Source organism: Perca flavescens, chromosome 18 (genome assembly GCF_004354835.1).
Source record: "Perca flavescens isolate YP-PL-M2 chromosome 18, PFLA_1.0, whole genome shotgun sequence".
NCBI lineage: Eukaryota > Metazoa > Chordata > Actinopteri > Perciformes > Percidae > Perca > Perca flavescens.
In genome coordinates, this window is record NC_041348.1 from 2,569,545 (window position 1) to 2,590,419 (window position 20,875).

Consider the following 20,875-nt stretch of genomic DNA (forward strand, 5'->3'; position numbering starts at 1 on the left):
GCATTTCCACTGTGAGAGACATAATCCCAAAAAAACAAATCCAGAAATCACAATGTATGATTTTTTAACTATTTATTTGTATGATACAGCTGCAAATAAGTATTTGAACACCTGAGAAAATCAATGTTAATATTTGGTACAGTAGCCTTTGTTTGCAAGTACAGAGGTCAAACGTTTCATGTAGTTTTTCACCAGGTTTGCACACACTGCAGGAGGGATTTTGGCCCTCTCCTCCTCACAGATCTTCTCTAGATCAGTCAGGTTTCTGGGCTGTCGCTGAGAAACAGAGTTTGAGCTCCCTCCAAAGATTCTCTATTGGGTTTAGGTCTGGAGACTGGATAGGCCACGCCAGAACCTTGATATGCTTCTTACAGAGCCATTCCTTGGTTATCCTGGCTGTGTGCTTTGGCTCATTGTCATGTTGGAAGACCCAGCCTCGACCCATCTTCAATGCTCTAACTGAGGAAAGGAGGTTGTTCCCCAAAATCTCGCAATACATGGCCCCGGTCATCCGCTCCTTAATACAGTGCAGTCGCCCTGTCCCATGTGCAGAAAAAACCCCCCAAAGCATGATGCTACCACCCCCATGCTTCACAGTAGGGATGGTGTTCTTGGGATGGTACTCATCATTCTTCTTCCTCCAAACACGGTTAGTGGAATTATGACCAAAAAGTTCTATTTTGGTCTCATCTGACCACATGACTTTCTCCCATGACTCCTCTGGATCATCCAAATGGTCATTGGCTAACTTAAGACGGGCCTTGACATGTGCTGGTTTAAGCAGGGGACCTTCCGTGCCATGCATGATTTCAAACCATGACGTCTTAGTGTATTACCAACGGTAACCTTGGAAACGGTGGTCCCAGCTCTTTTCAGGTCATTGACCAGCTCCTCCCGTGTAGTTCTGGGCTGATTTCTCACCTTTCTTAGGATCATTGAGACCCCACAAGGTGAGATCTTGCATGGAGCCCCAGTCCGAGGGAGATTGACAGTCATGTTTAGCTTCTTCCATTTTCTAATGATTGTTCCAACAGTGGACCTTTATTCACCAAGCTGCTTGGCAATTTCCCCGTAGCCCTTTCCAGCCTTGTGGAGGTGTACAATTTTGTCTCTAGTGTCTTTGGACAGCTCTTTGGTCTTGGCCATGTTAGTAGTTGGATTCTTACTGATTGTATGGGGTGGACAGGTGTCTTTATGCAGCTAACGACCTCAAACAGGTGCATCTAATTTAGGATAATAAATGGAGTGGAGGTCTATCTAGCTGATAGACAGGTGTTCAAATTCTTATTTGCAGCTGTATCATACAAATAAATAGTAAAAAAATCATATATTGTGATTTCTGGATTTTTTTTTTTTAGATTATGTCTCTCACAGTGGACATGCACCTACGATGACAATTTCAGACCCCTCCATGATTTCCAAGTGGGAGAACTTGCAAAATAGCAGGGTGTTCAAATACTTATTTTCCTCACTGTATATATATATATATATAACCGGTAAGCATGTTAGCATTGTCATTGTGCGCTTCATAGAAATAATTGATCAAGGAAGTCATTACTTAGAATTCCTCATGGGGGAGACAGAAACTACGCACTATAGCTTTAAAATGACACATGTCAGCGCCTGCAGGTTAGACAAAAACACTTTCTAAAATATTAAATGTTTTTCATTTTTGTCCTCCCAGTACCGCGTAGAGTCCATGATGCTGCGTGTGGCCAAGCCGTTGAACTACATCCCTGTGACAGCCAGCGTGCAGCAGCGAGCCCAGCAGCGGGCGCCGCAGTGCATTCCTCTGGTGATGGAGCCGGAGTCGCGCTTCTACAGCAACTCAGTGATTGTACTGGACTTCCAGTCGCTCTATCCCTCCATCGTCATCGCGTACAACTACTGCTACTCCACCTGCCTCGGCCACGTGGACAGCCTGGGAACGTAAGGACATGACAGGCCCACACACGGACAAGCATGTACTCTGTCTTACTTAGGTCGCATGTCTGCCAGGAAAGTCTCCTTCTAGTGCTCATTATTTTTACTGGAACAGACACACAGAGAGCTCTGCATGGTGTTCACAGCTCACAGCACTCACTGCAACTTGGGATATATTTCAGTCTTTTTTTCACCAGGATTTACTGTAGTTGCATAGCAACAGCGGGAGCCATGAACACTTTTTTTTTCCCCAACATACATATGTCTGCTACTCCAAGGTAAAATGGAAAAAAGATGAGTGCCTGGCAGACTGACGCTGGCTTTATTCTCAGCAGAGTAGAAAGTTATTATCCAAATCAACTGCAGTACTTCAGCTTTAATATTTATAATCATTTTCTTTTTGGGGCATTTTTAGGCCTTTATTTGATAGGACAGCTGAAGACACAAAAGGGGAGAGCGAGGGGGTAATGACCTGCAGCAAAGGGCCGCAGATCGGAATCGAACCCGGGCCCGAATAAAACAATCTTTTGGGATTGTTTCACAGTGGTTACGTTCTAGACATATAACAACCCAGATCTCCCTGGGAAGGTGCCCCATTGTCAGATTTTGAGTGAATGCAGAGCCTTATCCTGTGTGTGTGTGTGTGTGTGTGTGTGTGTGTGTGTGTCATGTACACTTGTGCGTCGATATAAGACGCTGAGGGACAGAGCGGTTGTTGGAAATTAAAACAGGCTGCACACGGTTATCAGTTCACTGTTAAAGGCTCTTTGCTGACACCCATAAACGTCCCGCACTCACAAAGAAGAAAAGAGAAGATCCAGTCAGAGGGCAGGGTCTCTGCAGATGCAGACACCACCTTACACTTCTAGTGGGTCATAAGTGATGAATTGGAGGGATTACTTTTGAATTAGTCGATAAATTGTTTTTTTTTCTTGAGGAAAGCATTGCATAGTATAACTTTTTTTTTTTTTAGAAGTAAAACTGTCTAGTAATTTATAAAACAGTGAAGATTAGTCGGGAGACTAAAGATAAAGATAGATGTTTTCTAAAAGTAGAAAACATAATAAATAGATGAATCCATTGATAATGAAAATGGTCATTAGTTGCAGCCCTTTGCCCAATCCACAGGTAGTGTAAATGGATCAATGGCGACTTGCAGAGTGCTGTCACACCTGCTGCCACATGTGAGAGGAAAACTCCTCAGCACTGTTAGAGCAGACGTTACTCCAGGGAGCTTAGATACTGCAGTGTCGCAGCAGCACATGATGGATGACAATATCCTCAACGCAGAGGGGTGTGCACTCGGCGTCTAGATCTGCCAGGCATATGGTCTGATACAGTAACTAAACTGTCAATGTTAGCGCTGGTTTGGTCAGTAATCCTACTTCTATAAGCCACCTAGGCTAATTGTACTTGGAGTGAAGCTGAATGATTCAACCATGGATCGATCCATTAGCGTTACTTTAAGCCATTACTTTTAGCTAACGGTTTTAACCGTTAGCTAACTACTTAAACCTTTAGCTATTTTAACCGTTTCTCCATTACTTTTGCTAATCTTTCAGTTTGATTGGGCTAGCTGTTTAGTTGTTAGGTTGTTATTTTTACCATTTTCATTCCTAACCCTTCTAGCATGCAGATTCATTCTACTGAACTTGAAACCGGCACAACCTCCCACTTTCACTATGTTGATCAAAGACGTAATGCAGCTCCTAAAACTGGAAAAGTTCAGATTTACATAACGTGGTTCTTGTGAAACATTTCATAAGACTTGGCAACCCTTCATTGATTATGTAGACGTTAGGCTATAAATACCCCCTTGGCTCTTAGCTTAACTCTTGGCTATGATAACTAATGTGAAATGTCAATAACTACATGAAGCGGGGTTGTACTTTAATATCTTAACTGTTTATTGTAAGAACATTGTTTTTTGTGTATGTAAATGTAGAACTTCTTTTCTAATACTTTAAAATGAGAATGTCCTCTCATACACCTGTGTCTCTGTTTCAGGCCTGATGAGTTTAAGTTCGGCTGCACCTCCCTGCGGGTTCCTCCGGAGCTCCTCTACCAGCTCCGCAATGACATCACGGTGTCACCCAACGGCATAGCCTTCGTCAAGGTACAACACCCTCTTCCCGCCGCTCTGAGGTGATTTTACCCAGCCCTTAGCCTTGTCCTGGAAAAAACACTTGGCCCAAGTATGACTCACCTCTGTGTGTCCTGCAGTGCAGCTTTATCACAGTTCATTAGCTGCTGTGGAGGCCAGGCATGTCTACGTCCTTCCATTCATTCTTTTCATTCATTCACTCATTGTTGCACACTCCCTGGCTCCAGTCCAGTCTCATTAACACACTCAGGGCCACAGCACAGTGAACACTGGCCATGTGTAATGAGGTGATTAGAAAGCACAGAAGAAACTCCGGTTTGGTCTGGATCGGATTTTGTTTCTCTGGTGCTGGATTTGGTGCAAAACCTCACCTGGTGATGCTAAAGCTGGCTGCTAGTAGTTTTGTTGTGGACCGCTCTGTTGCTGTGCCCTAAATCTAAACTGCTCACCAACCGTACACAGTATGTGTTATGTATTCATAATCATAGTACAATGACTCAACATACTCACAGGAAATTATATACAATGCTTTAATCAAACCGCTGTGTCTGTGTGGTTTGTTTACAAAGTGAAAGAAAATGTCGGCCGCATGGGCCTTGAAAAATAAAAGCCCCGCTGCACCTGTGTTCACCTCATCAATGTTGTTTGTGTCAGTCCTCAGTGCGTAAAGGGGTCCTGCCCAGCATGCTGGAGGAAATCCTGAACACAAGGATCATGGTGAAGCAGTCGATGAAAACGTACAAGCAGGACAAGGCTCTGATGAGGCTGCTGGACGCCCGGCAGCTCGGACTCAAGCTCATTGCCAACGTCACCTTCGGCTACACCGCCGCCAACTACTCTGGCCGCATGCCCAGCGTGGAGGTAAGCTCATGTCTGCACAGTGACCGTGAGCAAAAGGAAGGCTAACACATGCCTACCAAATTCTACCAAGCTTGGGATTAAAAAAAGTCTTTCGACAAAGCAAAGACGAGGACAGCAGCTTTGTTTTCGTACCACCCTATTTAAAGCTGGCTGTGGTTAGATTGAATGGATGAATAGAACACCACATATTATCTACTTCATCTGTGTGAAACAGACATTTCTGCACAAACCATTGCATCCATATTTCTTATTTCTTGCGCCCCGGTATTTGTAACGTCGCCCCCGTCCTTTCCAGGTTGGAGACAGCATCGTCCACAAAGCCAGAGAGACCCTGGAGAGAGCCATCAAGCTGGTCAATGACACTAAGAAATGGGGAGCGCGTGTTGTGTACGGAGACACCGACAGGTAATCAGTTGTCCCACCTTTTGGAAATCCACAGAGGCAGTGTTCAATCACCAAAGCAGCAGCAGCAGGAACACAAGTAGTAAATGCTAATGTAATCTAATGTTTAATGTTAAGATGCCGGGCATTTTTATCTGCCCAGAGAACTCACCTGTGTGTTATTGTCGCTGCTTTTACGTTCCTCCGGATGCAAACTCAAGAAATGCCCCCACAAGGATCACACTACTGTTTTTATTTTGTATGTGTAGCATTAAGGTAGCCTTCGAACCCATGTTTCATTTGCTCTGGCAGACACATCTGGCCCCGCTCACATTCAGACAGATTTCCAGCCATTCAGAAACTGGACGGACCAATCACAGCCGTTCATCTCACATGGGGCCGGTTTAAGGCCCCATGTGACACGAAGACACAAATACGCTCGGGTGAAAACAACAAAATATTTTATCCGATGTGCCTTTCATTTAGACGGCGACAGCGTTTTTGGGGCTTAAAAACGCAAAAAAGTGAAACCACCCTCCAGAGTGAAAATCTTAAACGCTCCACTGTCGCGTTACTGTCTAAAGGGTAAAAACGCTGTGTGTGTGTGTGTCGCATATGTGCCTATGTGTGCATTGTTTGGAGCAATAACTCCACCTCCAATGAAAATGTCAGCTTTTCTTGTTCGCATTGTGCTACTAGGGAGAGGAGAGGGAGAGAGGAGGAGGAGGAGGAGAGGGAGACAAGTAGAAGGAAGGCGCGTGGACTTGGTTCTGTTGTGTGGCAGTGCTTCACACTACCACCTAGCCGCCTGGTGTGCATACTACATCACATTTCACACACTTTTGCGTCACCATATGCACGCGGATTTCCCCCCCATAACACTCGTCTAAATGCGGAATAAAAAGTGAGAACGCAACGCCACTTTTGCGTTCTCTCTTCAGATCGTTTCCGTCTAAACCTAGCCTAAGACAATGGCTGACAGGGGAGCGTCATGCTTGAATCTAGTCTGCATCCCTGGTTCATTCACTTGCCTCCCTTCGTCTTAGTCCGTCCCACCGAGGAGGCACGGGAGAGACCCAAGGAAATCACAGGAGGAGAGAGCCAACGAGCTAATGTGTTTTTAGAGGTACGAGACGTCCTTTCCTCTGAAGCGTCACATGAATTCGTCGGCTGCTCTCGTGTTTCTTCGGCTATAGCTCCTCGTTGATCCCTCCGCGATGCTCGCTCCTCGGGGCAGGAATAAGAGCTTTGAGACGGCCTCCACGGAGGAGGGACAGAACCACTTCCGGTTCAGCCAAGGAGCGGGGAGATATCAAATAAGGGACACAGGATGAACCTCTGGCTCCTCAGAGATCCCTCCTCGGTCCTCGGGGCAGGATTAAGAGCTCTGAGACGGCCTTCACCAACCGGTCAGAACAGGCCTCTCAAAGAAGAGAAGTGAGATCCAGCCGTAGTCAACACAACGCACCAGGCTCACCAAACTCAGATCAAACTGTCAAAGTCAGTGGTTCTGATCAAATATGAATCCAGATTCTGATACTGTTTTGCATATTTCTCGCCTCAAATGTTCTTTACTGTTTAGCTGTGATTTGAGAAAGTGTGTGACAATTGCATGTGTGGTTCAGAGCGACGTTGTTTTGTTGCTCTGATTGGTTGCAGCTCTATTCATTTGCGTCACACTGTCCCTCGAGTCCAAGGTACGAGTATTTAGTTGTTTATAGTCCAATTCCCCAAAAAAGGATACATTCAGACCTAGAGTATGGCCTGCTTCCCTCAGCTTTTCAAAAATATTTCTGGGGGTATTTTTATGCCTTTATTTGACAGCGTACAACCGAGAGATGGTAGTAAATGAGAGAGACGGCATGGTTCATGGTCAGCACCAACCTCCAGGCCACCACAGCTGATGAACGTTTTGATAGGAAGTGACTGGAGTGATGGTGACCTTACAGCACAGACGGACTGTAGGATTAAGTGGTGTGTGTGTGTGTGTGTGTGTGTGTGTGTGTGTGTGTGTGTGTGTGTGTGTGTGTGTAGCATGTTTGTTTTGCTGAAGGGAGCCACCAAAGAGCAGGCCTTCAAGATCGGCAATGAGATCGCTGAGGCAGTGACCGCAACCAACCCCAAGCCGGTCAAGCTCAAGTTTGAGAAGGTAGTGCTTCCCAACACATGCACACGCAGCAGCGTATCTGTGCATTTTGATAGTGCCAATTTTCTTTCTCAATCTGCACATGAAGACACATTTAGAGGTAATTGTGTGTGTGTGTGTGTGTGTGTGTGTGTGTGTGTGTGTGTGTGTGTGTGTGTGTGTGTGTGTGTGTGTGTGTGTGTGTGTGTGTGTTCGTTCCCAGGTGTACCTGCCCTGCGTGTTGCAGACAAAGAAGCGCTACGTGGGCTACATGTACGAGAGCCTTGACCAGAAGGAGCCCGTGTTTGACGCCAAAGGGATCGAGACAGTGCGCCGTGACAACTGCCCCGCTGTTTCCAAGGTAACAGGCAAACCGACCCGACCCTCCTCCCCCCGTCTACTGTGCTCTACGCCAATCACTGCCGTGCCAGTATTCTTCCCGCTCTCGTTTACTCTGACTGCTTCCCACGTGTCAGTCAGGCTAAAGGGCGCTGCCTGCTCAGGGACATATTCATTTATATTCACATACAGTATATTCAAATATCACGGGATTCAACAGCAAGGCTCTCTCGTATTTGGGTTATATTTATTTGGTATGAACCCTGCCTCCTTTGTTGGTCCTCTCAGGTTTCTTCTCTTCTCATCGGTCATGTCTTGAATGTGTGTTCTCCAGATTCTGCAGCGGTCCATTAAGCTGCTGTTTGAGACTCGGGACATCAGCCAGGTGAAGCAGTTTGTGCAGCGTCAGTGCGTGAAGGTTCTGGACGGCCGGGCCAGCATGCAGGACCTGACCTTCGCCAAAGAGTACCGGGGCAGCATGTCGTACCGGCCCGGAGCCTGCGTGCCTGCCCTGGAGCTCACCAGGTATGTGTGTATGTGCACGTCCGACATTGCAGTAACCGAACCCAACCCGAGCCCGACAGGCATTAAGATATTTCTGCCCGACCCAAGCCCGACGCAGTTAAAATCAAATAATTTTCTCATACTAATGATACATGTACGTTTGTTTGTGTGGAAATCTTTTATTAAGCAACTGTAGGAAGGCATTCGGAAATGTCAACAGATGAGGGCATCAGTGCACACGGGGCAACAAGCGCACGTTAACACAAGAGGCCCAATCATATAGCCAATGTTAATTAAATTAACATAGGCCTACCAAAAATGGACCAAGCTAACAGAACAAAATCCCAAAAATTCACAGAAGCGGTTCTGTGCTTTGGCTACCTACATAATGAGCTTTAAAATGTTCAATGGCTTATCAGAATAAGGCATTTTGATGTGACCGAGCCCGACCTGAACCCGAACGTCATTACTAAATATCTGTCCGCCTCGGGTTGGGTATCCATCCTCTAGTTTGAAAGCACAGTTTCAGTGGCCATTTACAAAAATCAGCCACATGCAGACAAATGCCACAGTAGAAGGTGTGTGTGTGTGTGTGTGTGTGTGTGTGTGTGTGTGTGTGTGTGTGTGTGTGTGTGTGTGTGTGTGTGTGTGTGTGTGTGTGTGTGTGTGTGTGTGTGTGTGTGTGTGTGTGTGCGTGCGCGTGCAGAGAGCAGCAGAGTTTGCTGTAAGTACAGTAGTCAGTGGGAATCTAATTACTCCCTCCCCACAGTGCTCATTGTCTGGCTGCACCACCCTGTATGTACAGTACCTGAGTCTGTTGCTAGGCAACCCAGCTCTTAATGGGTGAAGAAAAAAAATCAGATTTCAGAGGCATGGGTAAAAGGGAAATATTCAGCCTCATTCATAAGCACTGGTTGGTTTATCTCCTGTATTTATCAGGTTGATTCTCCATGTTGCTGACTGGATCATAAAATGATTTAGATGAGTCCAACAAGTTTGTTATCTTTTCGTTTGTCTCAGACGTATGATGGCGTACGACCGTCGCCTGGAGCCACGCGTGGGCGAGCGGGTGCCCTACGTGATCGTGTACGGGATGCCCGGCGTGCCCCTCATCCAGCTGGTGCGTCGGCCCATGGAGGTGCTGCAGGACCCCGGCCTCCGCATCAACGCCACCTACTACATCACCAAGCAGATCCTGCCACCACTGGCCCGCATGTTCCAGCTGATCGGAGTGGATGTGTTCAGCTGGTACCAGGAGCTCCCCAGGGTGAGGCGCACGCCAGTTTGTAGTTCACGTTTTCAGGAAATGAGCAGCCAGTGTGATCTTTATCTGACCTGCAGGGTAGTAGCAATGCAAATGAGTGATGGTGATAAGGAGTCATCGGTAACCCTTTACTTGAAGGTATCTACATAAGAGTGACATGACACTGTCATGAACACATGACAGTCATGAACCCTAAACCTAACCATAACTTGTCCTAATAAAGACCGAATGACACTAAAAGAAGTGTTATGTCATAAATGTTTATGATGTTTATGACACGTTCATGACTGTGTCATGTCACTCTTATGTAGATACCTTCAAGCGAAGTGTAACCAAATCATCTATATATGAAAACCTTCGGTGTAAAAGGATCAAAAGACACAGAAAAACCTAAATGGGCTCGAGTTTGGAGAATGAATTAGCATCTGTTTGACTGATCAGCTTACTGATTGATTATTGGATTGGTCTGTTGCTTCCCCTCCTGTCAAAATAAAAGCAAACTTTCATTCAGTGCAGTTAGAGGAGTGAGAACAAAGGATGAAGGGGAAATCTCTCGGTGCTTCCTGCTGAGGATGGAATGAGACTGAAGTCAGGTTCCACTCTGGCTGAGCACACATGCCATCTGCTGGCGGAGCGGAGAGCACAGCTGTTCAAATTCGGAATGACCAATGATAGAATGGGTTCAAATAACGGATTCTCCAATTAAAACCTATGTGTGTTTGAGTGATCTGACATTGATTGATAAAATCCAAAATCGATCTTTTAAGATGTGCCTTTTCACCATGGATGTAGAGGGGCATCACATGATACAGACACACACAGGGCCTTCAAGCAGGGGAGAGAGCGGAGTTCGTGTTACAGAAGAAGTTAAAAGGGAAAACACAGGAAACTGGAGTACTACTTAAGGGGGGCGCTGTAATGACCATCACCTCACAGCTCGTCACCTTTTCTCGGCTACATCGAACTGTAAAAACCAGAGGGACTGTCAGTTTGTCAGAGAGCTTTTTTCATTGTTTCCAACGGTACGGTTGTTTTCCACTGTTCTACTCACTGGCTGTAGTCGACAGTGGCAATGACTGTCATGTTAGTCCTGTTAGGAAAAAGCGTTTTAAACAACCTTTTGGGGAGTCAGTTCTTCATGTAAACATTAACCTGGTGCATTATAACAAACATTTGAGGGTTGCTTATTGCTTGTACAATCTACAGACAGAAGTTGACTGTTTTTATATCCAAGCAAAGTTGGTATTAGCCGCTTTCCAACCGGAGGGATTTTTGCAGTTCCTAGAATATAAGATTCATAGAACGCTTTTTTTCCCTCATGTTCCGACTGGACCAATTTGGGGATTTTTAAGTTCCTCTGGCTGCAGTTCCTGTAACTCTTTCAGCTCTTACTTTAGGGCAGGGTCTTTTCACTGTTCCCCTTTCAGCATAGGGACCTAGGTCAAAGAGGGTCAGGTTTACGGTACAGACAGACCAACAACGGGACAATTCTAACAGTTTTTGCCATCTTATTCATCACTAAATTCACTTCTGACAACGTTTTAGGCGAGAAATGAACTGTTAACATTTCAAATATAGGCAGTCTTGCGAAAATTGATGCCAAATTTACAATTTGCCTCAAAGTCTTCGGAGTTGAGAAGCTCCATGAAATGCGGCGACAGTCGGCAGGCGCTAGCTTATCGCTGGGCCAGTCCTGCTCAGAGACCCTGCTGTAGGCTGGAGGTCTCTCAGACCGGTTATACACACACACACACACACACACACTTGTAGGCTGGAGGTCTCTCAGACCGGTTATACACACACACACACACACCCCCCTGTAGGCTGGAGGTCTCTCAGACCGCTCTCGTATATAAGAGGCTTTTATTTCACCGTTGACGGTTCGTTTGTTTAAATATCACAACACATGTCCATCATAAGATTAACGGGAACCTGTGGTCTTTTTGGAGTTAAACTCCACAAGCGTGCCCGACGGACACACACACACACACACATACACACACACACACACAGCGCAGCAGACAGAGGCGGGGGCGAGAGAGATACTAGTTTCTTTTTGGGAAACTTGTTTAAATTATGACAAATATGCTATATACATTAGATTTGGTATTTAGTTCATACTTTTTTTGGTGTATTTGTTTTCTGATTTTAACGCCATAAAGACCGTTGCCGTGCTTGCGTCACTCCCTTACCCCTCCTATAGTCCCTACAGCCACTTGGCCAGTGCGAATTCATGCAAATGGCAAAACCGGTTTAGGGGGAGAGTAGTTAGTAGAACTGTTTAGAAGTGGACTGTTCCTAGAACTACGTTCCTGGAACTACTTGGTCGCAAAGCGGCTATAGTAACTGGAATGTCCCTAACCTAATTGATATCGAACCAAATCGGAAATGTAATCAAATCGGGACCTTGTGAATCGGAATTAAATCAATTTGGGAAATCATTGGTGATACCCAGCCCTAGATTAAACGCAACAATTTTTACAGTTTGATCCAACTTTTCAGTCATGAGGCTGTGGTTATCGTCTTCTACTAGATAATCATGAAAATGTTGGACAGTAAAATTCGTTCAGACTTGTGCTTCGTCACCGTATGAATACTCTTCATGTCTCCGCACTCAGATCCAGAAGGCGTCCTGCTCCTCGGCGGTGGGCGGAGAGGAAGTGGGGAGGAAGGGAACCATTTCCCAGTACTTCACCACGCTCCATTGCCCCGTGTGTGACGAGCTGACCCAGCTGGGCGTGTGCTCGCAGTGCCGCGCCGAGCCCCAGCGGGTCGCCGTGACGCTCTACCAGGACATGAGACAGTGGGAGAGTCAGCAAGACCAGCTGCTGAAGGTGAGAGACGGAGGGGGTGGGCAGGGGGGTAAGAACTAAGGCTGAAAGATTTGGGGGGGGAAATGTAATTGCGATTTTCCTGCCAGATATATATTACGATTTGAGATTGTTCAGCCCTAGTGAGAACTCAGCAGAATAATAGTTTGGTTTCTGGCTCCAGACACCAAAAAATACTCTAAATACTAGAACATAGTGAGGAGCTGGTCTGTCAGGGGCCACAAAAGGCCACATTCACTGTCAGGGGCCACAGAGGGCCACATTCTCCGTCAGTCACATACAACACAGAAGTTGTTTTGATCGGACTCTTAGCTGGAAGGGCAGCTAAGGTTCTAGATAATCAAATACCGATCAGATCCAGCACTCAGCTTTTCTACAGTGTTAATAAAGAAAATGGTAAATGTAGTCTCGCCTCAAGAGTCTAATATTTGTGTGTGTGCGTCCAGATCTGTAGGAACTGTAGCGGCTGTGCAGAGCGCCAGGTGTCCTGTGTGTCTCTGGACTGTCCCACCCTCTACAAGCTGTCCCGGGTCAACAGACAGCTCTCCAAGGCCCCCTACCTCCGACAGCTGCTGGAGCAGTTCTGATTGGCTCCTGAACCCCGGAGCTCCCCGCTGATTTGGTGCTAATCGCTGTTCCCCCACCCCCCATATCTCAGTGTTTGATTGGCCACTCAGTTGTAATAGTAATAAAAATGGTGCATCGATTGAACCCTGCTGGGATTTCATTCTGTCTTGTAGCTGTAACTGTTTCTCTGTGCAGACTGTCTGCTTTGAGCCTCCTGGGGAGAGTGCTGCCCCACCCCTTACCCCCCCACCCAGGGCTCGTGAGTGTGTCTTCATGCTTGTTTGCTGCCATCTCCATAAGCTGCTATTGGCTGAGTGAAGCTGATGTCTTTGGAGACACAGCGGCAGACGGCCTGTCCTGGAACTGAGCGTGGTCCGACCTACGATGACTTGTTGTACCTCGTACGCGCTGTAGCAGTTTAAAGTCAAATCTCAAGACAAACCACTAATTGACTTTTCTTCATTTTTATATCGACTGCCATCTTTTTGTAAAATAGTTCCTGTATAGCTCCTTCTGTAATCTCACTGTGCATTAGCATTAAAAGAACTACAGCTCCGGCCATGAATGCAATCAAATCTGTGTTATGAATTCTGTTAAAGGATGCCATTTTTCATATTTCTTTTAAACTTGATTGTATTGATGTTCATTATCTACAGAGTGTGGGAACTGGACACTAAGTTTCTCTAAAAATCTGGGACTGTTGCAATACTGTATTTTGATAATTTATGTCATGAAGTCTATTGTTTCCCTGTGCATATATGGTTTTGTGTGCAAAAAAAAGTCTGTCATCAAACCACGTCAAGATCCAATTCTCCATACAGCTGTACACAGAATCTGTGTATTTGTATAAAGTTAAAAAAAAGGTGTTTTTTTTTTTTTGTTTTTAATGGACATTGCTGTGGGTGGAGGTTTGAGATTGATATAATAAAAAGTCAATGTATTAAAATGCCTTCTGTCAATGATTGTTTGTTTTAAAAAGGAAATTCTAATGATTCACAGTGACAACACGTGATTTAGAGATCCGCAAGCCACAGCACATTACAGTACATGACAAAAATAAAGAAACCAAAATCGGTTCTTTACAAAAGTGCATCAAAAACGACTTCTTTCAACTATCGTCACACACACGCGTCCTGCTGTTGAATCATTGCAATAGTGCAAAACACATTTACATTTTTAAAAACGTCTTTTTGGCAGCAGGGTGGGCTTATCCTCTTTGCTCATGTGTCCTCGAGCAAGGCGCTGAATTCTACCAGCAGGGACCTGTTCTCCAGCGCACACTGACCTTTGACCTCCCTTTGGAGGGGAGCAATGGCGCGTAAGCGGTACGGTGCAAAATCGGATCCTTGGTTGTCCAGGAGAAGTGTGGTCACCGGGCACACGGGATGGATGGTTTCTAAGCTGCACAGGTTTCGGTCAGTAGTCAGTGTTGCATTCACTGCACAGTAAATCATGAACGACAAATGAGCGCAGACAGGCAGAGATGTGGCTCTTTTAGTTTTCGGTGAGAGAGCAGTGGTGGGGGGGGGTGTTCAGTCTCTCTTCTCTCTGTCCAGAGAGAGCAGTAGTTTGCGTCTGGGGGAAGTCTCCTACCGGGGAGACGGTGTCTGAGAAAGAGGCTCCGCCTACAGGCCCCGTCGCCACGCTGTTGGAGGCCGCGGCGCTCCCTGTTAGACCAGCGGCGTCTGGGGGGGTGGGGGCCTTGCTGGGGGAACTGATGAGACTGGTCGTGTCATCCATTTCAATGACCTCGAAGTCTGCGTCGTTCCACTGATCGGCCTCGTTGTCCTGATCCTCCTCCTCCTCCTCCTCCTCTTTCGTTGGTGCCTGAATCCAGCAGCGCTTGGCGGTATTCGCTGTCGTCTGCGTCGGGCCGGCCCCTGGCGCGGGGCTTCCTGGTCTGGCCGCTGGGGGCCGAGGCTAGCTTGTACATGACCGGGAAGAGGATGGAGGTGAAGGTGGCGGTGGCGAGCGACAGGTACATGAGCAAGGGTTGCTCGGGAAACTGCCCCAGCAGGAAGCCTACGATAGCGGGGAGCACCATCTCCCCCAGTGCTGCCCCCACCACGAAAGCTGCCGCCGTGTGGGCGGTCACCGTGGTGTACTGCTCCAGCCAGGAGATGCCGCTGGGGAAGGTGGTGGCCATGGAGGCGCCGTACAGACCCGTGCAGACCCACAGCGCCGCGGTCTCCCTGCTGAAGAGGCAGAGCAGCAGCGAGGACACGGTGGAGCCCGCCAGGCTGAGCAGGATCATGGTGCCCGGGTACATGCACGCCGCGAAGAAGATGGCCAACCCCCTGCAGGCGGCGAACGCCCCCCAGAACAACGAGTTGAGCCCTGCGGCCTCGGGCTGGGCCATGCGGGCGTAGTCCTTGGCGAAGGTGAAGATGAAGGAGCCGTATGCGACCTCAGCACCCACGTAAGCGAAGAAGAAGAAGAAGAGCAGGACAACGAGAGCCGTGTGACGTTTGGCCACCGGGGGCTTCCCTGAGGACGCGCGGGCTTTGTCGCGTGACGCGCTGCTGCGACAGTAGAGGATGAAGAAGAGGAGGGAGACGAGAAAGACGAAAGAGCCAATCACGACGTAGGCCCACATGGATTTGAGGGTGGTGCTCCTGCTGTGGTCGGGGGCTTTGGCGTTTGGTTCGGTGGTGACGGGAGGGGTCGAGCTGGTTGCTATGAAAGCTGCGCTGCTGTTGCTGCTGTCGTCGTCGGGCCCAAACAGCAGCTTGGCGATGATCGGAGACACAAAGGCCCCGGCGGCGAAGCTGAAGTGCAGAGCCTGCATGTGGGGGCCCGCCTGCTCCCCCCACGTGTTCAGTACGAGGACATTACCACCTGAAAAACATTGGCAACACAATAAACGTCAACCTCGTCAACATGTACCGCGGTGACACTGTATGAGCCACGATGGAGAAAATCAAATATCACGATGGATACAGCGACAATATTGTAGGGTTGACTGTGTGCTTTCACAATGAGATTTTTGATAGATCATCATCAGTAATGTGGATATGATGTCTAAGTGGGGTAAAGGCAAATAATAGAACAGCTAGAACAGTCTGGTAAGTTCAGAAAATGACATCACTTTACTGCATTGTCGATTAATTGTTGATTCTTTTTTTCAATAGTTTGGTCTCTAAAATGTCAGAAAATGGTGAAAAATGTGCATCAGTGTTTCCCAAAGCCCAACGGGATGTCCTCAAATGTCTCGTTTAGTCCACAATTCAAAGATCTTCAGTTTACTGTCCCAGAGGAGAGAAGACACTAGAACAATATTCACATTTAACAAGCTGGAATCAGAGGATTTTGACTATTTTTCATAAGGAATGACTCAAACCGGTTAATGGATTATCAAAATAGTTTGCGATTGATTTAATAGTTGACAACTGATCGATTCATTGATTAATCTTTGTGGTTCTAAAACCCACTGCTGGATTCGCCACATCAACTTTATATGTTATGTGTGGCTGTGTGACGCAGCCAGTAAATCTTGTCTGTGATTGGACGGTCACATTTATGAGCGCAATGCTCCTGTTTGCTTTTAGGAACCGTCAGCTACAGCTACAACGTCCCGCCCCCGCTGCTCTACTGCGCATGTGTGATTTCTAGATAGATTGACGTGCGCCTTTCGGCCTATGATTAGTCAAAAGGTCAATGAGCCTACTACTGTTAATTTGCTTCTGGATAGAGCTTTTTACGCTGGAGACATCTTGACTCGTTAGAGCAGGAAAATGTTACCGATGGCTCAGTTCCATCAAGTGTCACTGTTGTGTCATTCGATTCTGTAAAATAAAACTCTGCACAAAGCCTCTCTTATCGGTTTTAACTGCTATCATAAACTTGTATCATAAATTGTCACACCGTTTGAAGACTGATGTGCGTGGAGCTACCTTGAACCAATCCTCCTTTCCTCTGGTGTCCCTTTCTTATCTTTCTACTCTCACAAAGAGAACGGAGTGATTGGTAGAGGATGTATAGAATCCTGTGGGTCTCATTAAACCTTAGGAACACTGTGAACTCAACCCTACTCCGGGTTTTTCCCACATAGAGAAAGTTTTTCAAGCCCTGTGCATATTAGTTAAACAAACGGGACTTTGGGGTCAAGTGTAGTCGGCCCAGGTCCCGGATGGGACAGCCCCCTCTCACTGCATTGTATTTTAGGTTTTGAATCGTTACCTGCCACCAGTAGGTTGTGTTTTCCTGGACATAAATATGGGCGTTTTCACCATAAATTAGTGCCTTAAAATGTATCAGAACGCAGGAAATGAAGTCTTTGATGCTCAAAATTTCCTAGGGGAAAGGCCCATTCTCAGCTAGGAAAAAAAAAACCTGCTGCTTTGTGTCCCTTTCTTGTTCTCTGAGCGCTCGTAACTGCTCTCAGAATCAACTCAGGTCAAGCCAGACCAGTAGATGATAGATGATGGATGATGGATGATGGATGATACGAACCACAAAATAATCGTGACAGTCACAGTAAGCCATGACAGCGAGCTAGCATGTTAGCAGTTACACCTGGTTTTCCTGCTCTGACAAAGTCAAAATGTCTGTTGTGAAAAGGTTCTGTTAAAAAGAATCATAGATTTTAACAAATTCAGAACGCATCATTAAACAAGTGTGTCCAAAGACCAAAGTAAGTCTTGTGAGGATGTACTGAGTGTGTAGGATCTTAATTATTAATACCTGTAGGTCTCCATAATATTTTCATATTTATTTTCATTGTCTATTAATCTGCTGATTATTATTTTCTCGATTAATGGTTTGGTCGATAAAATACTGAAAAATGTCCATCCCATTTTCATTAAGGGTCCATGGTGATGTCTTTAAAATGTCTTGTTTTATCCAAAAGCCAAAGATATTCAGTTTAATATGAAATAAAATCTGAAAAAAAGATCAGGAAATAGCCATATCTGAAAGGCTGAAAACTACATTTCTTTCTGCAATTCTTTGCATAAAAATTACTTTTAACGATTAATCCATTTACGAAATACTTGGCAAATATTTTTCTGTCGATTGACTAATCGATTAGACGACTAATCGTTGCAGAGTTGCATTAAATAGTCTAATACTGTGCCACTACTTCTATTGTACGTTTTCCCTCCAGGTAAGCGAGCCTCGTACTATTTGCCCATATATGTTTTGTATTGATATAAATTGTTGTCTTACCTGTGTCCAGAATGCCCATAGACATCCCAATGAGGGACATGAGTCCAGCGAGGAGCAGAGCCTGCTTACAGAAAGGGATAGCACACATTCCAAATGATGTGACCAGCATAGAAACCCCTGGAAGACGAGACAAGCAGAGAGAAAAGTAGAACACAAAGAGTCCGAATGGAAACATAGTAGAGAAGCAAACCACAGACAGACACACAGACAGACACACAGACAGACACACAGACAGACACACAGACAGACACACAGACACACACACACACACACACGCACACACACGCGCACCGCCCAAGCGCCGCCCAAGACAATTGTGATTGGTTTAAAGAAATGCCAATAAACCAGAGCACGTTTCTCTCCCATCCCATGCGGTAAGTGTGGATGAAGGGTTACCTAACAGGAGGTGGGGGTTCATGAAGTCGAAGAGGATGCCTGCTAAGAGGGAACCGCCAATGTAGCCCGAAGAGCGGCCGACGAAGATGTAAGAAATGTTGCTGATGTTCTTCTTCACATTCACGGCCAGGTCCTCGAACGTGGGGCCAAGAACCGAGATACACATCCCCTAGGAAAATAAAAGAGGAGCAGTTACAACGAGGGAGTAAAGTTACTGGTTGACCCGTCTTCTCTGCAACATGTATTGGCCTGCATTTCATTCTAGTCTATTAACATATCTGCCTCTTGATTAATGGGTTTCTCCTTGTACTGTATAATCGTTGACTGGACAGACAATGAAATCTGACTTTTACTATTAATGTTTTATACTGCTGAGTGTCTATTTGACTCCATCCTAATGACGTTTGATTACTTATGCAGAAGAAAAGGTACAGAGGCAGTTTTCTAATTCAGTGGTAATGTGTTTTAAAGTGTTTCTTTAACAACCATGCCCTTGGTTCTCAAGTATGGGCCAGCTCCTTTATCTCATAACTGAATGAAGAGAAACAGAGAGTATGCCCAAATAGCAAAGCCTGTGTGTGTGTGTGTGTGTGTGTGTGTGTGTGTGTGTTTTTACGGCTCCCTGTGTAAGCGGAGGAAGAAACGTTCCAGAATAAACAGACACTTTACGTGTGCTGATGGATTTCAGTAATCTGATGCATGGCTGAAGAGCAAGTTTTGCAACTATGTAAATCCTGTCTGTGCAGGATGCCGCAGCGTTCACTTTAACATCCGACTACCTGCACATTACTACTGGCCTGTTGCTGAGTGACAGCCTGACTCTCAGGGAGTAGTACACCCAGCTTTATTGATTTATAAAGATATCAATGACTGCCTTTTTTTCCAATGTGCCTTTGTCACAACTAGTGAAAGGATGGATGTAGGCCTGTACCAATTATGACATATTTTTCTAATCGCAATATTTTTAAAGTCATTGCCTTTTCTTTTGTTTAACCGCAATTAATTGTTAACATTAGCTGAGGTCCCAAGGGGGATGACTGTTGATGGTTTTGTCAATTTTATGATCATTTAAGAAAAAAAATACAATGTTTTATGACAATAAAGAGGCGTGGTTGACTTCATAGGCGGTGTTATTACATTATCTGGGTCACATGCCAGTGATATCCTAACCAAAAGATGTATCCCTGGGAGTCATTCAAAACTGTTATTTGTTTGAGAAAGAAATAATTACATTTACAATTGATAAATTAATTGTACAGCAACGTTTGGGATTGTTACAGCTCTAGGTGGATGCCCATAAGAATGTTGCCCGTGATAGATGTAGGAAATAACTCTTACCTCAGATATAATACCATCATGAATGTTTGCGGACACTTTTTTTCCAGCATACTAAACTCCTATTACCGGGCTATGAACTCATTATGTAAACAGCTGCTGCTACAGGTAACGTAACATTAGAATGACGTCGGTCGGCTGTAACGTTAGTAAATGAAGAGAAGGACTGAGGAAACTCACGGATACGGGTTTCTACATAAGCACACAGGTTTTAGCTAAATGTACCAAGCCCAGGAAAGATGCGCAGAGGGCGAGGGTGACCATCCAGCGGCCGCACGCTCCGTGTCCGCCGACCACTTCCACTCGGTCGTCGCATCCTGGTTTCGTCGCCCTCTTGACCGCCTTCAGCGCACTCTTCAGCCCTCTCCTGGCGTCCTTCCTTTTGTCGAACAGGGTGTCCTCCTGGTCGTCGTTGTCGTCCTCCATGCTGAAACGGACGTGCTTCTTTTTAACGGCGGACAAAGACATGCTACCTGTCGGTTCCTTACTACGACTGCTGACGCTGATGTTGTGCTGTCAGTGCGCCGTTAGCGTGCGGTTAAAAAAATAAAATCAAGAGCTGATAGCTGCCTGACTGCTTCCTGTCTGTATGTTTCTCGGGGCTAAGAAGTCGTTGAAATGAAGCCAGTCATCTTTTAAACCCGCTGGACCGGCGGTTCAGACAACGACAGACAAGTAGCAGTTACACTGCCGCAGCCAGCCGCGGCGGAATCCCTCCATATGTCAGCGGATGTGTGTAGCCTAGCGTCCTGTACGGATTGGCTGCTGGATGTTTGCGAAGATCGTCTAATGACACGGAGGCTCACTCCGTATGTGTCACACCATAACAATGCCACGTAAGTAGCACTTGGTAGGAATTTGACTTGGTTTATGGTGCATACATAAAAACAAAATAAAATAAACCAACAATAAATACAGAAACAAATAATACATACATAACTATTTAACATTAAGAACGAAAAAAGAGGCTGTATGGGTTAGTGCCGGATGTACAAAAATGTAGAGGGATGTGCAAAAGTTGAGGATATAGGACAGAGGACGGGATGGGAGATTAATGGCGTGAGGTTTTGGTCCTAATG

General features: G+C 46.0%; 2 protein-coding genes across 2 annotated transcripts in view; one reads left to right on the forward strand and one right to left on the reverse strand.

Annotated features, from left to right (window-relative positions):
- rev3l (REV3 like, DNA directed polymerase zeta catalytic subunit) overlaps positions 1–13,845 on the forward strand; it is a 113,440-nt gene extending 99,595 nt beyond the window's left edge. The window contains 10 exon segments of the mRNA XM_028605067.1: positions 1,685–1,929; positions 3,931–4,039; positions 4,682–4,888; positions 5,184–5,293; positions 7,304–7,418; positions 7,618–7,755; positions 8,068–8,258; positions 9,258–9,504; positions 12,120–12,335; positions 12,779–13,845. Of these exon segments, the coding sequence (XP_028460868.1) occupies positions 1,685–1,929; positions 3,931–4,039; positions 4,682–4,888; positions 5,184–5,293; positions 7,304–7,418; positions 7,618–7,755; positions 8,068–8,258; positions 9,258–9,504; positions 12,120–12,335; positions 12,779–12,919 (1,719 nt within the window). The 3' untranslated portion in view covers positions 12,920–13,845.
- mfsd4b (major facilitator superfamily domain containing 4B) lies at positions 13,246–20,659 on the reverse strand. Its single transcript, XM_028605066.1, is given in 5 exon segments — positions 13,246–14,714; positions 14,716–15,737; positions 18,066–18,182; positions 18,462–18,630; positions 20,022–20,659. Coding segments are annotated over 5 exon segments (1,872 nt in total). The 5' UTR covers positions 20,265–20,659; the 3' UTR covers positions 13,246–14,393.
- Positions 20,660–20,875: the final 216 nt, after the last annotated feature.